The sequence below is a fragment of the Macaca fascicularis genome, chromosome 13, assembly GCF_037993035.2.
Source record: "Macaca fascicularis isolate 582-1 chromosome 13, T2T-MFA8v1.1".
Classification (NCBI taxonomy): domain Eukaryota; kingdom Metazoa; phylum Chordata; class Mammalia; order Primates; family Cercopithecidae; genus Macaca; species Macaca fascicularis.
In genome coordinates this window covers 93,160,376-93,175,611 of record NC_088387.1, presented here as the reverse complement: position 1 = coordinate 93,175,611, position 15,236 = coordinate 93,160,376, and the positions used below count along the sequence as shown (strand labels likewise).

The 15,236-nt window shown below is 49.1% G+C and overlaps 1 protein-coding gene across 2 annotated transcripts in view; it reads left to right on the top strand.

Moving 5' to 3' along the window:
• TOGARAM2 (TOG array regulator of axonemal microtubules 2) overlaps nucleotides 1-9,014 on the top strand; it is a 73,330-nt gene extending 64,316 nt beyond the window's left edge. For both annotated transcript variants that reach the window (XR_010580518.2, XM_045369567.3), the window contains exons 19-20: nucleotides 1,889-1,975; nucleotides 8,538-9,014. Coding sequence is in view for 1 of the 2 variants with exons in the window: in XM_045369567.3 (XP_045225502.2) it covers nucleotides 1,889-1,975; nucleotides 8,538-8,815 (365 nt within the window). In the remaining variant the exon portion in view is untranslated. The remainder of the gene's footprint in view (nucleotides 1-1,888; nucleotides 1,976-8,537) is intronic.
• The last annotated feature ends 6,222 nt before the right edge of the window (nucleotides 9,015-15,236 follow it).

The following is a 15,236-nucleotide window of genomic DNA, read 5'->3' as shown; positions in this document are numbered from 1 at the left end:
TATTGAAGGAACTTGGAAAAGGTGAGTCTGGAAAGACTTCCTCGTGCAGAGCTCTAAAAACTCTGACCCTTGCAAAGAGAAGTCTGGCCTTGAGGTGGTCGGCTCCTGGGTCCCAGGATACACGTGCTGGGACTGCTATGTTAACACCACACAGGCCACCCACCCTCACCTCCCTGACAGGTGCAGGCAAGCCCCAAAGCCACATCTCTGAAAAGTGCATTTTGTTACTTGCCCCACCTGCTACTGAATTAAGCTGTGACTACTGTGGTTGCAAAATGCTGGGAGCTTGGCGTGCTGGTTTCTCTGCAGTCCACAAGGAGAAGGTTCTGAGGATGGTGTGGCTTTCTCAGCTTAGCACACCTTTCTAGGACAGCCCCATTTTTCTCATCTTGTGTGTTTTTGTGAGAAATGCAGCTCTTCAAGTTTAATAGTTTGAGAAACCAGGAGGTGTCAGCTAGAATGGAGAGGAACGAGCGGCTTCTAAATTCAGTAGAAATGGGGTCCTGCTGCAGTTGACTTCAGGAATATGAAGGAGCCCGAGAGCCTCTTTATTCCGGAAACGTCCTCACCCCATTTGCTTGTGTTTTCACCATTAGTGGCTCATCTCTGTAATAAACACTCATACTATTTCAGTTCTTTCAAGATACGAAGGGGGTGGTGCTCAGTCCCTAGAGCTTTACCCATGGGCATGGCTGGGCAGCCAGGGAGCTGCGCCTCGCAGCTGGGTGTGGCTGGATGGTTGGTGGAGCTGGGATTGGGGGCAGGGGCACTGGGACAATTTTTAAAAAAGGGTTAAAATCCCTCTTTCCCCAAACCTCCTGAAAGACATATTGGGGCATATAGATGATAAACTTAGCCATCTTTGCAAGTATATTCATGCTGGGTCTGGGACTCAGACCACCTGGAGTTTACAAGTAAGGACAAAATCAGGCCCGGGCAGTGAGGTCATATATAAACCATTGATGATAATACGTGCTCCTCAACCCGCAAACTCCCTCCTCGGACCCTGCCAGAGCCAGCCGGGTGCTTCTGCTCTGGATAGGAGGACCAAGCATCCTGGGTTCCCGGGACTCGAGACTGACGGTGCTGAAATGGGGAGAGCCTGGGCCCACCAGGGCCAGTCGGTCACCCTGGCTTCAGACCCGCAGGTTCTTGGTTACAAGAGCACAGTGCTTCTCACCCGGTGTCAGGGTTCATGCCTAAGCATCCGTCTGCTTGTCAGAGGAGCCTCTTGAGGGGGATGGGAGTACTGGGTTTTACTTGGCTTCTAGCTCCATGCCTATTACATAGATGATATCAGTATGTGTTCAGTGCAGAAATAAACCACCACTGGCTGTGGGTACATCTTGGTGGTTAAAGCACAAATTCAGGCTTTGAGAAGAGCTATACTTTCTGAATTTTAATCCTAACCTTTTACTGACCTTTGTGTAATCATGGCTCAGTGATTCCGTTTTCCATAAAACAGTATCTGTATATCCATCCACCCCTCTCTATTATCTATCTTCTATCTATCCATCCTCCAATATCTTCTCTCCAACATCCATCCATCCATCCATTCATCTTCTATCATCTATCTACCTACCTATCTACTTTATTTTGTCCCAAAACTCATGGCAATTTTGAGATGCAGAGGCAATATGAATCAGATCTGCGGGAATAAATGAGGCCTGTTTGGGAGCCAGTTCAGCTATTTCAGGCCGCTGATTCTTTCCCAAACACGCTACATACATTCACTTTAGGTGGCCCCTTTGTGACCTGGAAAAATTAATTCAGCTCCCCCAAAGGCCTCATCCCCATGCAGGCACTGTAAGTATGTGGCCCTACAAACCCCTAGCGCTGTCACTCAGTCCCCAGCAGTGTGGCCACTGACATCCCCCATCTCTTTCAGACAACCTGTGCCTTCTACCAGCATTTGCTGGGCGGGTGCGTTTCCTGAGTGGCCGTGCAGTGCTGGATGTCACCGATCGCCTGGCAGGTGAGCACCCCCAGCCCCACCCCACCCAGCCTCCCGGTAGATTTCTGTTCTCTCCTGGCCTGTGGTCGAACCATTCACCCAGTTATCTTAGACCTGAAATAATTCCCCCCCAATCATTTAAAATTCTGATAATCTTTTTTTTGTGTGTGTGACAATCTCCATATTGCCAGAAGACAATCTTTGTTTTGATCAAAATTAGGTAGGTTTGTACAAAAGCAAAAGTGTCTCTAAAAAACTGTTAAAGGTTGAATCCTCCTAATCAGAAAATTAGAAATGCTCCAAAATCTGAAACTTTTTGAGTGCTGACATGACATTAAAAGAAAATGTACATTGGGGCAATTCCGATTTCAGATTTTTGGATTAGGGATGTAGAACTGGTAAGTATCATGAAAACATTCCAAAATCAGAAAAAAATCTGAAACACTTCTGGTACAAAACATTTTAGATAAGGGACACTCAACCTGTGTGCGTTTCTTCCTCCTTGCAAACAAGGCTGCTTCTAGCCTATAGAGTACCTTTGTGTGAGTCAGAAAAAGCCTCCCTTTCCAGATAGACACTGCCTAGTGGGTGCATATGGATTGGTCAGTTGACAGCACCATCAAGAGAATTAGAAAAAGTTGCCATGTGCAGCCTTTAGCATATGCAGCCTGGCAAACAGGCACCGGCTGGGTTTCAACCCCACAGGACCCCTTGGCCAGTGCTGGGACTGTACTATGTGGAGACGGGGCCTCGGTCTGAATCTACTCAGCCTTGCTCAAGCTCCAGCTAACGAAGGGTTACTCCAATCCTGTTTCTGCTTTGAGTCTACAGGAGAAGTCCAACTGACTTCATTCCAGGGCCGAAATCTGTTCTTGTGATCCTTGAGGTGGCAACACAGAAAGGACACAGGCTTAGGTGTCCACACACCCATCTGCCGCCAGCAGCCCTGACCTTGGGCAGATTACTTATCTTGGTTTCATGATCATTTTTGCTTGCACAAAGCCTCCTCCTTTGCCTCGGGAAGGTCCACATGTGGCCCACAGCTGTCACTGCTGCTCTAGGATGTGCCCCCTTCCTCCCACCCCCAGCTCTATGCACTGGATCATTGAATTCTCATGACCAACCCCCAGGAGGATGTAGATTCCACTTGGTGGAGAAAAGGAGAATGGAGCTTAGAAAAGTGAAATGCACAAGGTCCCTTGGTGAGGAACCCAGGATGTATCCTGAGAGCCTGGCTGCAGAGCCAAGCCCCCAACCCTGTGCTGTGCTGCTTCGCCCTGACACTGCCTCCTGGGTGCCTGTATGCACCCTCCACACAGTGGCCAGTCTCTCAGCCTCTTGCTCTGCCCACACGTGGCTGCCCTGCCCGGAAAGCCTTCTCCATTCTTCTTCCTCTACCTGGGGGATGCTTGCTTGGCTCTGGCATTACCTTCTTCCCGTGTACTTCTCAAGACTGCATCCCACATGGTATCACTGGTCTCTCCGCTGCCCTCACCTCCTAGCCCAGCTGTGAGCATTCAGAGACAGGCCCGGCACATGCTGCATGGCTGAGGACCTCGACACTAGCTGCCCTTTCAGCTTCTCCCCTGCCCCATCTCTAGCTCCTGGCCTTGCCTCTGTGTGGGTTCTATCCTTCCAGCATTCCTGGAGTGGCCTCTTACCTTACGGGAAGGCAGGTGCGAGTGAGGCAGGGCCGGCTGCAGGTGAGCTGGGGGAGAACAGGGTAGGTAAGTAAGATGGTCCTAGACACCAGACACGGAACCCTTTGCCATTGCTCAAAATCAGCATTTTCTGATTTACCTGTCCTTGTCTGGGTAGTTTACAGGGCCCAGAGGTGGGCAAGTATCTTCACCTTATCCACTTACTGTAATTTTTTCTTGTCTATTTCCAAGAGACCTCAAAAGCAAGAGCTTCTCCATAGGTCTTCTGTTAACTCCGTGTCCACCAGGAACAGAGAAGAAAATTTTTATTGACACAGGCGAGGACTAATAATAGCACAGCTTAATAGGAGTAAATCTTCTGCTAATTACTTCAGCTGCTTCTAAGCTTGAGTTTAATGGGGTTTTCTCCCTCATGCTGGCCCCCAGAAGGGCCTTGCCATCTTTGCCAGCTTAAAAGTCAACACCTGCCAGCCAGGTGACTGCCACATCCTTGCACCTGGGGAATGTGGCTCTGAAGTAGCCTGAGTTCAATTAGCCAAGACGTGAGCGGAGAGGGTGGTGTGAGCTGTGGAACTGAGTTTGGGTGGGGACTGCTACTCTTCCCGTGGAGTGAGCTTCCTGGGGGCTGAGGTGTAAACATGCCTCACTCTGCGGAAGAGAATTCAAGGAGCAAGAGTGGATCAAATGTAGCAGGATGGGGAAGGGGGCTCTGTCGGGGGCAGGTGGAGCCTCCAGCCTTTGGTGGGGATGGGGGTGGAGGGTGCGTGCCTGGGTTTGGTTCTTGAGATAGTTCTCGCTTTTCCCTGCTGTATTAGCCTATTCTCACGCTGCTGAGAAAGACATGCCCGAGACTGGGTAATTTAGAAAGAAAAAGAGGTTTAATGGATGAACAGTTCCATGTTGCTGGGGAGGCCTCACAATCATGCCACTCATCTTACATGGGGGCAAGGAAGACAGAATTTGTGCAGGAAAATTCCCCCTTATAACCTTATAAAACCATCAGATCTCGTGAGACTTACTCTCATGAGAACTGCACTGGAAAGACCTGCCCTCATGATTCAATTACTTCCTACCGGCTCCCTCCCATGACACGTAGGAATTGTGGGAGCTACAGTTCAAGATGAGATTTGGGTGGGGACACAGTCAAACCACAGCACCCCCCATTAAAAGAATTGTGTTAAAATACACAACAAAATGTACCACCCTAACCATTTTTAGGTGTACAGTTCAGTGGTAGTAAGTGTCCATGATTTTTGCAGTCATCTTCAGAACTCTCACCTTGCAAAACAGAAACTATGTCCCCATTAGACACTAGCTCCCCATTTCCCTCTTCCCCAGTCCCTGGCAACCACCATCTACTTTCTGTCTCTATGATTTTGGCTATTCTAGGTATGTCATATAAATGGAATTATACAGTTTATCTTTTTGTGTCTGGCTTAATTCACACAGCAGAATGTCCTCGAGATTTATCCATGTTGTAGCAGGCGTCAGAATTTCCTTTTTTTTTTTTTTTGAGAGAGAGGTTCTCGTTCTGTCACCCAGGCTGGAGTGCAGTGATGAGATCTCAGCTCACTACAACCTCTGTCTCCCACTGCAAGCCATTCTCATGCTTCAGGCTCCCGAGTAGCTGGGATTACAGGCACCCACCATAACACCCAGCTATTTTTTTTTTTTTTTTTTTTTAAAGACAGAGTCTTGCTCTGTTACCTGTTCTCTTCCCACTCAGCCTGGAGTTCAGTGGCATGATCTCGGCTCGCTGCTACCCCTGCCTCCTGGGTCCCAGTTCAAGCAATTCTCCTTCCTCAGCCTCCCACGTAGCTGGGATTACAGGCACGTACCACCATGCCCAGCTAATTTTTTCTGTTTTTTTTTTTTTTTTTTAGTAGAGATGGAGTTTCTCCATGTTGGCCAGGCTGGTCTTGAACTCCCGACCTCGTGATCCACCCGCCTCGGCCTCCCAAAGTGCTGGGATTACAGGTGTGAGCCACCACACCCGGCCTAATTTTTGTATTTTTAGTAGAGACAGGGTTTTGCCATGTTGGCCAGGCTGGTCTCGAACTCTTGACCTCAAGTGATCCACTCACCTAGGGCCCCCAAAGTGCTGGGATTATAGTCCTGAGCCACAGCACTTTGGCCAGAATCCCCTTCATTTCGAAGGGTGAATAACATTCCATTAAATGTGCATACAACATTTTGTTTATCCATTCCTCAATGGACACTTGGCTGCTTCTGCCTTTTGGCGATTGTGAAAAAGGTTGGTATAAACACGGGCATACAAATCTCTGTGTTCTCACCTATTTTTGCAGGTGAGATTCCACAGGGATTGAGGACACCTTTGAGTTACCATTATTCAGTGCAGGTAGCTACTCAGGGTCATTCATTTTCTTGTGGTTCCCTCTCACTGTCCCCCTTCTAGTTTCCCCTCATCTCCCACCCTGCGGCTGACAGGGACTGCTTTCCTGTCACCTGTTTTCTTCCCACTCAGCCTGTTTCAAGCACGGGGAACAGAACTCTCAACTCTTTCCAACCAGTGTACCTCTTCACTCCACTTTATAAAGCTCCTCCAAGCCCTTTCCTCCAGGATCCTTTCCTGGGAATGCTGGGGTGACCCACAGGGTACAGTCCTGCCCTTCCAGTTATCAGGACCACCTTCACCTCTGAGGGAACTGTGACCCTCGGAGGTTCCCTGTAAGAGCTCCGAGGGTGCTGCCTCAAAGCCAAGATTCCTTGAGAAACGTCACAAGAGAGTGTGAGGCTGACCAGAGGGTGGCCCAGGGCATCTTCCCTGGTTCCTCATTATTCCTGGCTGGCTTTGAAATCAGAGGGACCCGTGGGGCTCTCAGGGGAAGATATCCTAGGGGATTAGATGATGTGGTCCTGGTGAAGGAAGGACAAATTGCAGATTCATGAAAAATAAAACATGGTGGCTCACACCTATAATCCCAGCACTTTGGGAGGTCAAGATGGGCAGATTGTTTGAGACCAGGAGTTCAAGACCAGCCTGGGTAACACAATGAGACCCCCATCTCTACAAAAAAGTAAAAAAAAAAAATTAACTGAGCGTGGAGGTGCATGCCTGTGGTCCCAGCTGCTGGGGAGGCTGAGGCAGGAGAATCACTTGAGCCCAGGAGGTCGAGGCTGCAGTGAAACATGATTGTGCCATTCTACTCCAGCCTAGGTGACAGAGCAAGACACTGTCTCAATAAATAAATAAAAAGTAAAGCTCCAGGTCAGCCTCTGAAATATGGAATCCCTAAGAAATTTGGGGACAGTGTGAGGTAGAAAGAGTGTGGACTTTGGAGTCCAGGCAGATTTGGCCTCTGTCCTCTGCTTTGGCCTTTGCCTTGATTTGAGTCTTGCTTTCCTCCTCTGGAAAACGGACAAGCATCCTGCCTCTTGGGGGTGCTGTGAGCATGAAGTAGAGCTGTGATGTGAAGCTCTGAGCCCTGGGCTCAGGCAGTTTCCAGGATATGGAAACTATTCCACAGAATTCCCGGCCCACAGAATCCATAAAGCACTGCTGTTGGTGGTGTTTGCCTGCTCCAGCACTTATCCTTCGGCAGGATGACGGGCAGAGCATGTGAATCGCAAAGCCAGCTTCGTTAGTGCTAATGCGCTTAGGATAATGCGGCCACAGCTGAAGGCCCGAGCAGCCCTTCTGGGGACCCGGGAGAGCCCTTGATGTGTTTTTTTTTTTTGTTTTTTGTTTTTTGTTTTTTTTTTTTTTGAGACGGAGTCTCGCTCTGTCGCCCAGGCTGGAGTGCAGTGGCCAGATCTCAGCTCACTGCAAGCTCCGCCTCCCGGGTTCCCGCCATTCTCCTGCCTCAGCCTCCCGAGTAGCTGGGACCACAGGTGCCGCCACCTCGCCCGGCTAATTTTTTGTGTTTTTAGTAGAGACGGGGTTTTGCCGTGTTAGCCAGGATGGTCTCGATCTCCTGACCTTGTGATCCGCCCGACTCGGCCTCCCAAAGTGCTGGGATTACAGGCTTGAGCCACCGTGCCCGGCTGATGTGGTTTTGATGTGGCCACAGCCCTGGCATTTACTCAGGTGATGAAGAGCTGGTTGGCAGATTCAGCTGGCTTCTGGGTTTTCTGGGGGTCAGAGAGGGTTGGGGGCCTTGGGAAACCAGATTTGGGGGCTCATCACCGGAATGGTCTGTGTAGAGCTTGCTGGTTCACAAGCACGTTCATGCCTCTGCTGCTGGTCTGGTCCTGAGGTTTGGCATCCGGGCACCCGGGAGGCTGTGCTAGGCTTCTCCCCTCCCAGCTGTCTTGTCTGCCAGCATGCTTCATGCGAGAGGGTCCTGATTTCCCTCTCCAGTAGTTTTTCTCTGTATTTGTGTGGACTTCCATAGGTGGTGATGTGGATAAATGCAGTATTACTATAGTTACTATTTGTCACCTGCCTGCCTACAGGTAGGCACTTTATGTATATTTATTATCGAATTTCTAACAGACTTGAGAGGTTGGTTCAGCATTTTTATCCTTACTTTATGGGTTTGGAAAAGGCTCAGAAAGGTCAGGTGGCTTCCTCAGGCTGACACAGCTGATGGCGGCAGGATTATAACCAGGTGTGCCTGCCTCTTTCCTGTTCCCTGGGCTGGAGGAACCCTTATGATTGTCAGAGATTCTGCATATTTCTGCCTTTGCGTGCCCCTTTCTCCATAAAACTTTTAAAAATTATAGTTTCTGACTGGTTGGTGTAAGCACAGATATAAATCAGTTGGATATATTCATATATTTTTTACTAATGTTAAAAGAAACTAACACATTTTCGTAGGCCCCTAAATGTGTCATGATCCTTAGGTTCTGCACCTGCTGGGTTGCCAGCCCTTTGGGGGACAAAGTTGGTGTCCCAAGAGAGGGAAGTGGGAGAGGGAGAGAGTGCCTGGCTCAAGTGACTCTCCTTTTCTGCCTGACAGTGCTGGTGGCCTCAGTTTACCCCCGGAAGCCTCAAGCTGTAGAGCGGCACGTCCTTCCCATCCTCTGGCACTTCCTGAACACCACCACAGGCAAGGGCACCCTGCCTGGACCCAGCGGGAACATCCGCGGGGTGGTGAGCAGGCTGGCCAGGAGCCTCCAGGAGCACATGGGCCCCCGCCTACTGGACTTCGCCGCCAGCCAGCCAAAGCACGTCCTCAAGATGCTCCAGGAACTCTTAAGACTCGGAGTCCTTGGGAGGCAGCCACAAGGCCACTAACAGAGGGGTGGCCCCTGACAGCAAGACAACTGGCAGCTCATACCCTTTTCAGCTGGATTAAAGATGGATCTGAAATGGGCAATTATTATTTTTTATCTTATTTTTGTGATGGAGTATTCTCCTGGTTACTTTCCCCCTTAGAGTTCCAGATGTACATGGTCTATTTTGAAGTAGAAATAAAAGAATTACTTATTTTCCTAAGGTTTTATTATCTTGTACTTTTTTTAATCACAGAGAATTTTCCAGTAACTAGGTTTGTGATGAACAAAATGAAATGTGACAGCAGCAAAACCAGTTGCAGACAGTGTTAAGCGTTAGGAAGAAAAAGGGTAGCACAGCCCTGCAAGCTGCAGCCCGCTGGAGACGATAGTTGTCCATCTGTGAGCTGCTGGGCAAGCCCTCCCGAAACCCGCAGCCCGAGGTGGTCATGGAATCCAGTCCATTTGTTATGGGTCTGATTGGAGGTGAGTGTAACAAATGTGTTCAGGGACATCGTGCTTCTGCCCTGCAAAAGCTGCAGCGCGTGTCTGTTGGTCCTGTGGGAACCTTCTGATGGGATCTGCGAAGCTTATCAAAAGACAAGTGGAATTTGAGATTTGCATCACTAAAAGCCTTCTCTAGAAGTTGGAGTTCTGGCTAGTTCTGAAGAGGACTAGACAATGCTTTGCCATCGAAACACCCTAAATGGAGATGCATGCAGAGCGTAAAGTGCTACCAGTATGCAGATGCTGCCGAGTCTCTGAAACTGCACAGGCTGCGATTGTGAGCCACATCAGAAGCCTGGAGGGGCGTGTGGGCACAGCACAGGCCAGGACTTGTGGAAGCAGGGAAGGTGTTGGCCCCTGGGGGAGCAGCCAGTGAAATGGGGTCCTGGCAGTTGGAGAGGGAAGTCTGGGGCTCAGGCTCTGGACACATTAGGTAGGAGTGGCTCTGCCTTGGCTGGGGCCAGTGGCAGGTTAACAACTGTGTGATCAGAAAGAGTTAGAGCTAAGGCCGTGACCTCAAATGCATAGGCAAGGCAGGCCTGGTAAGACAAAGGCTGAAGGGGCAGCATCCCAGCTCTCGCAGGGGAGCCCAGCCTGCAGCCACGCGCTGGGGCAGATGCAGGCAAACGAGGCCCTGAGGGCCCAGCCTCATGCCAGCAAGTTTTCTGGCAGACGCCCGCCTCCCCTGTCCTTCCCCAGTAGAACCTCTTTCCCCTGTCACTTGCCCCCTAGACCTAACAGCCATTCCACATCCCTGTTCTGAGCCTCTCCTGGAGAGTCTGGCTCTGGAAAGCCCCGAATCTACTCACTTATGTATTTCCAGACCCTGCCAGGCTGAGGAAGCCACTTTCCCATCTTGCCTGTGTGGCAGGTGTAGTTAGGCCGGCTCCTCCTTAAGCCCCGGGGTGAGGCTGGGCAGGCAAGTCATCCCGGGCCTTGGGCTTGTCATAGGCGGCTTAAGAGTGACTTTGGGTAATTCTAGTCCAGTGAGCTGCTTCTCACCTGATTGTGACCCCAGCATGGGCTTCCCTGCGACCATCTAGCTCTTTGTTGATTCTGACCGAACCAGGTTAAAGGCCTGCTAGACAGGCAGCCCTCCAAAAATGCCCAAGAGGCTGACAGTAAATGTTTTACGTGTTGCACAATTTAATGAATTGCGTTTGCCTGTCATCTGAGCAAATGTTTTTGGTTAGGTGAGGAGACTTGCATTTTCTGCTTTTATCCTAGAATATATCAGAACATTTCAGGATTTTTTAGATCCCTAGGAGGCCAGGGATGTAGAGTCTGGCGGGGATTTTGACAGCAGAAATGAAGCTCAGCAGCACTGTCCTGCCTTCCTGCCCTCCATGTCTGTTCTCACACAGGAGGTTTCCCATCCCATGGGCCTCCACCCACTCTCAGGGGTGGAGGCGTTGAAAACAGCTGAAAACACTGGAAAAGTGCAGAATACATCTTTGCACTGTTCTTTTCCCTCATTATTTCAGGTTTTATTAATCACACCTGTGGCGTGACGCTGCTGGGAGGCACTGGGTGGCTCGGGTGTACCTTGGGAAATTTCCGTCCCCAAAGATTTCCTTACCTCATTACTTTGAAAACAAAGGGAAGACAGCATGTTGGTAACCTGGCCCTGGGCCTGTTGGGAATACCTGTGGGAATCTAATGGGATGGCCTGTCATGGGAAATGAAGATTGTCCCGAGAGCTGGGGCTGGAGCTGAGCCCACACATCCTTTGCTTGGCTCTGTGTGCGGCCAGGAACTCCACTTACATGAGATGCTCTTGGGGGTGGGAATACAGCCTCTAATGATGGAAGATTCTCTCTCTCTCTCTCTCTCTCTCCAGGTAACAAAAAATGCAGGTTCAGTCACTCACTGCTTGCAGACTCCAATGAACAAAAGGGAGGCCTGGTATAAAGAAACTGACTTTTTATTCCAAAACTAGTTTAGGGGAAGAAGCTGCCTTGAAGGGTACTGAGTGGGTTTTGGAGCAGAAAGCGGTCCCTTTTAAAGCAGGGGGTGGGGTGCTGGCGTGAATGGCATGCAGGAGAGGAAGCAGGCAGGTGGGGGAGTGCACATACTTGCTTTGATGACTTATGTAACGGGTGGTCGAGTTGGCATCTTTGTGGGCAGAACGAGGTTATAAAGGTGGCTGAAGCTCTTTAGGTGGGAGGGAGTTTCATAGTGGGCATACTTTGGGTTATTAATTGACTGTTGTGTCTCCAGGCAGTTTCCTGGTGGGTGCAAGTTCTGCTCTGGAGCTTCTAAGCACAGATGAAACTGCCCTGTAGGGAGAGTCTGGTGAAAGAGGTAAAAGCTTATAGTTGCATTTCTAAAGAGCTAAGTAGGAAGTGGGGAACAAGGGGAAACAGGGAAAAGAGAAGAGAAATAATTTTAAAAACTCATTTTGTTTCTTAGAAAAATGGGTGTACTCGGTTTAGAGTGAGACTCATAGACTGAAGACTTGTCTGAGAGCTGTAACTGCCAGGACTCCCTTTTACATCAGGTAGAATTTTTTCAGATTTTGGGAAACTTTTCCTCTAGGTCCCATTGTGGCAGGCCAGGTCTCACTAACACAGACCTCCATAACAACCGTTTCAATACGGAGTGAGTGGTTAAGTTAAACATTAAGAGCTGAGAGAGCTGGTGCCCTTATACAAAGGCTGGAATGTCACAAAAGCCCACCAAGAGTTTTGCCTGGGCCTTTCCTGGGCCTTGAAGCTTGACGAGATAATGAGGAATTCTTAGTGGGACCCGTTTAGGATTAAACAAGTTTTATTAGGGGTCTGAAGAAACTCCCCAGGCCTCCACAAACAAGTTTATTGGGGGTCTGAAGGAACTCCCCAAACCTCCATGATTTAGCAGGAGACAAGATAAGGGTAATCACCGCAGCACCTGGACCCATTTAGATTAAGTGACTTTATTGAGGCTCCAGAGGAAGGGCTTTAGGATTTAGATCTTAACTACAGATTAAAAGAAGTTAATCACCTGTGTCTTTAGATGAATGCACACTTACACACAGACGTGTAGCGTAGAAGGTATGTAAGCTCTGGAAAACTTTGTAATTTGAGTTGTTCTGGTGATATTTTCCAGGCCTTCTCCCTGTAACCAATTACAGAAATAAACCCTCTTCCTCCCCGGTTCATCTGTATCTTGTTTTTGAGCCACGAGAAATAGCAGCCCGACCCTCAGTTTGGTCCGGGAACAAAATCTCATTCTGTTTTCTCCTCCCTTTATTATCTCCTACCTTCTGAGATAATAAATGTTTCTCCCCTCTCATTGTGCTTCAGAATAATCTGGCAAGACTTAAAAAATACTGAGGTCTACCCCCACCCCACAGGGATTTTGATTCACTTGGTCTGAGGTGAGGTCTAGGCAGCTGTATTTTTTTTCTTTTAACTCCAGGTGATTCTAATGGCTGGGTGAATTCAAAAACCACAATAAAAAGTCCAATAAAAAAGGAAACTAGCCATGGCTTAGGCCCTGTGGGCTCGTGGCCTGCCAGCTCCCCGTACCTCCCAGCCCTAGAGTGTTCTGGGGTTGACGGCAGAGACTGAGTCCGGGCTCCGGAGTCAGGCCTGTGGCCTGCTGGCGTACGGCTTGGGGCCCATCTGTCAACCTCTCTGATCTTTCCATATCAATCTCGTGTGTGGATGACGTCGGTGCCCACCTTCACCTGGCTGTGCTGAAGATGAATAAGAACATTCTTATAAGGTACTTGTAAGTACTTATAAGGCCACGAAAACAGGGAGCTGTTCTCTGTTTGGGGCCTGTCATTACTCCAGCTATCTTCCCCTTTCTTCATATGCCTTCACAACCATCCCTCCCCGCAGAGAAGAAAACCCAGAAGCTCTTCTTTCCTCGCGGCCGTTCCCTCCGTTCCACTCTTCTGACTCTTGAGAATGGAGGGGGGATGATTTGAAGGGGAGCAGAGCGCTTTCTTGCCTAAAGCATTTTCCTTTTATTATAACTTAGTTCTGCCATTAGGGAAAGAAAGGGGGAAATGACCGTAAGCCTTCTGTTCTCCTTGTAATGGAGGGAGGAAGATGGGGGTCCAGAAAGGGAAGCCGAGAGGAAGAACCAACCTCCTCATTAAATTCTGCAGTGTTGCAGGTCTGCCATTCTTCTTGATATCTTATAAGGAAGATATTATTTCTTTCATTTCCTGATGAGGAAACTGAGCCTCAGCGATGCTTAATGAACAACCTTAGCCAGTACACAGGAATCACCTGGGAATTTTGGTAAAGTGCAGATTCTGCTTCAGCAGGTCTGGGTGGAGCCTGAGAGTCTGTATTGTTCAATTCCTAGGTGATGTCAGTCCTGTGAGTCTGGCAGGGACCACACGTTGCGGGGTCAGGCCCTAACACAGCAAGAAAGTGGCTGAAACTTGGGTATGTGTCCAGGCCTGCTTGACTCCAAAGCCCCTGACTTTCTGTTCCAGGATGCTTTATGGCTCTAAGACATTTACCTTCCCTTGGGTCAGTTTGAGCCCTTTGAAAGAACCCATTGAAGCCCCATGGATTTCTGGAGTTAGTCTGGTCCCAGAGTTTTGCTCCCAAAAGCTTCAGGGCAGAGGGTCTGCTTGGTCAGCTCTAATCATTAGGACATTCTGTGAACACTTGGCCTCTGGTGGGGATAGGATTTGCGGGCACAAATGAAGACAAATGAGAAAAGTGTAGTCTATTCAGAGCTTGCTTTAGCAAGGGAGTCTGCCATGATGACCTGAGTTTTGGCAGAGGCTCATATGCAAGCAGAGGAATGCTGCAGCTTCATAGTGGAAAAAGGGAAGACTTCAGGTATGCCCTGATTGGAAGCTGTTGGCCTGGGGATGCTATAGGCACCAAGTGTGGACTGTGGCTTGTTACAATATCACCCACAGTGATTGTTAAAGTAGAGATCCCTGGGTTGTACTCCAGACCTACTGAATCAGAGCCTTGATCGCTCACACTCAAGATTGAGAACCTCTGTCACGATCTCAAAGCTTTCAGTGGTTATTAGGTTCCCAGGCTAGCCCACACCTGGGAGTCAGCCTCCCTGAATCAGTCTTTACCAAATGTGGTTGATGAAAATAATTGCTTGAGGAGATGGGGAGAGAAACAGGAACAAGTGCTTTTTAAAAACTCGGACTCAGTCTCAGCTGTAGACCTGTTACTGGGGGGAAGGCCTGGGAATCTGCAAATTATCAAGCAGCTGATTCTGAAGACCAGGCAGCCTGGGAAGCAGCGTCCTAACTGCCTGCTCCCAGCTGGGTTCCAGATAGCACGGCAGCATCCCTGTGCGCATGGGTGCTCCCTGGTGTGTGTTTCTGAGTCAGGGACCTCTTGGGGGCTCAGGTTTGGTCCTTATCATTACTGGGGTTTATTCAGGGGGCGTGCTGGTTTCGCCATATCCCGTCCCCTGGTGTTTCAGTGAAGCTGGCTGTAACATTTGAAGGCTTTGCTTTGTTTTAATCACATCTTTATAATTACCTCTCTGTGGGTTGACAGCTGTTATTAGCATCACCTTGGGTTCTCCTTGAGAATTTTTACATCCTTAAAGTGATCCGGCACTTCTGCAGCTGATGTCAGAAGCCGTTAACTAAACAATCACTTTAAAATGTCACCAGGTTTTGTAACCATAGCCAATCCTGTCCCCTTCCAAAGGAGGGAAAAAAAATTGCTAGATAAATAATTTTCATGAAGGCAATTTGTTTCCCAGGGTCTACAGTCTTTTCTGTCTCATCCGCTGGTTTTTACCGCTGTGGGGCCCTGGCAATAAAGAGCTATCTCCAGAAGGAGGCCAGTCTGCTCCTGCCAGTTTTCATCTGGAAGCCCACTTCAGGGTTCGTGGCAAAGAGAAGCAAAGATTTTTGGAAGATACTTTTCTCTTTTTCTTAATGCTGGCAGCAGTTTGTGTGTGTGTGTTTGTGTGTGTGTGTGGCTGGAAAATGATGGGAATGGTCG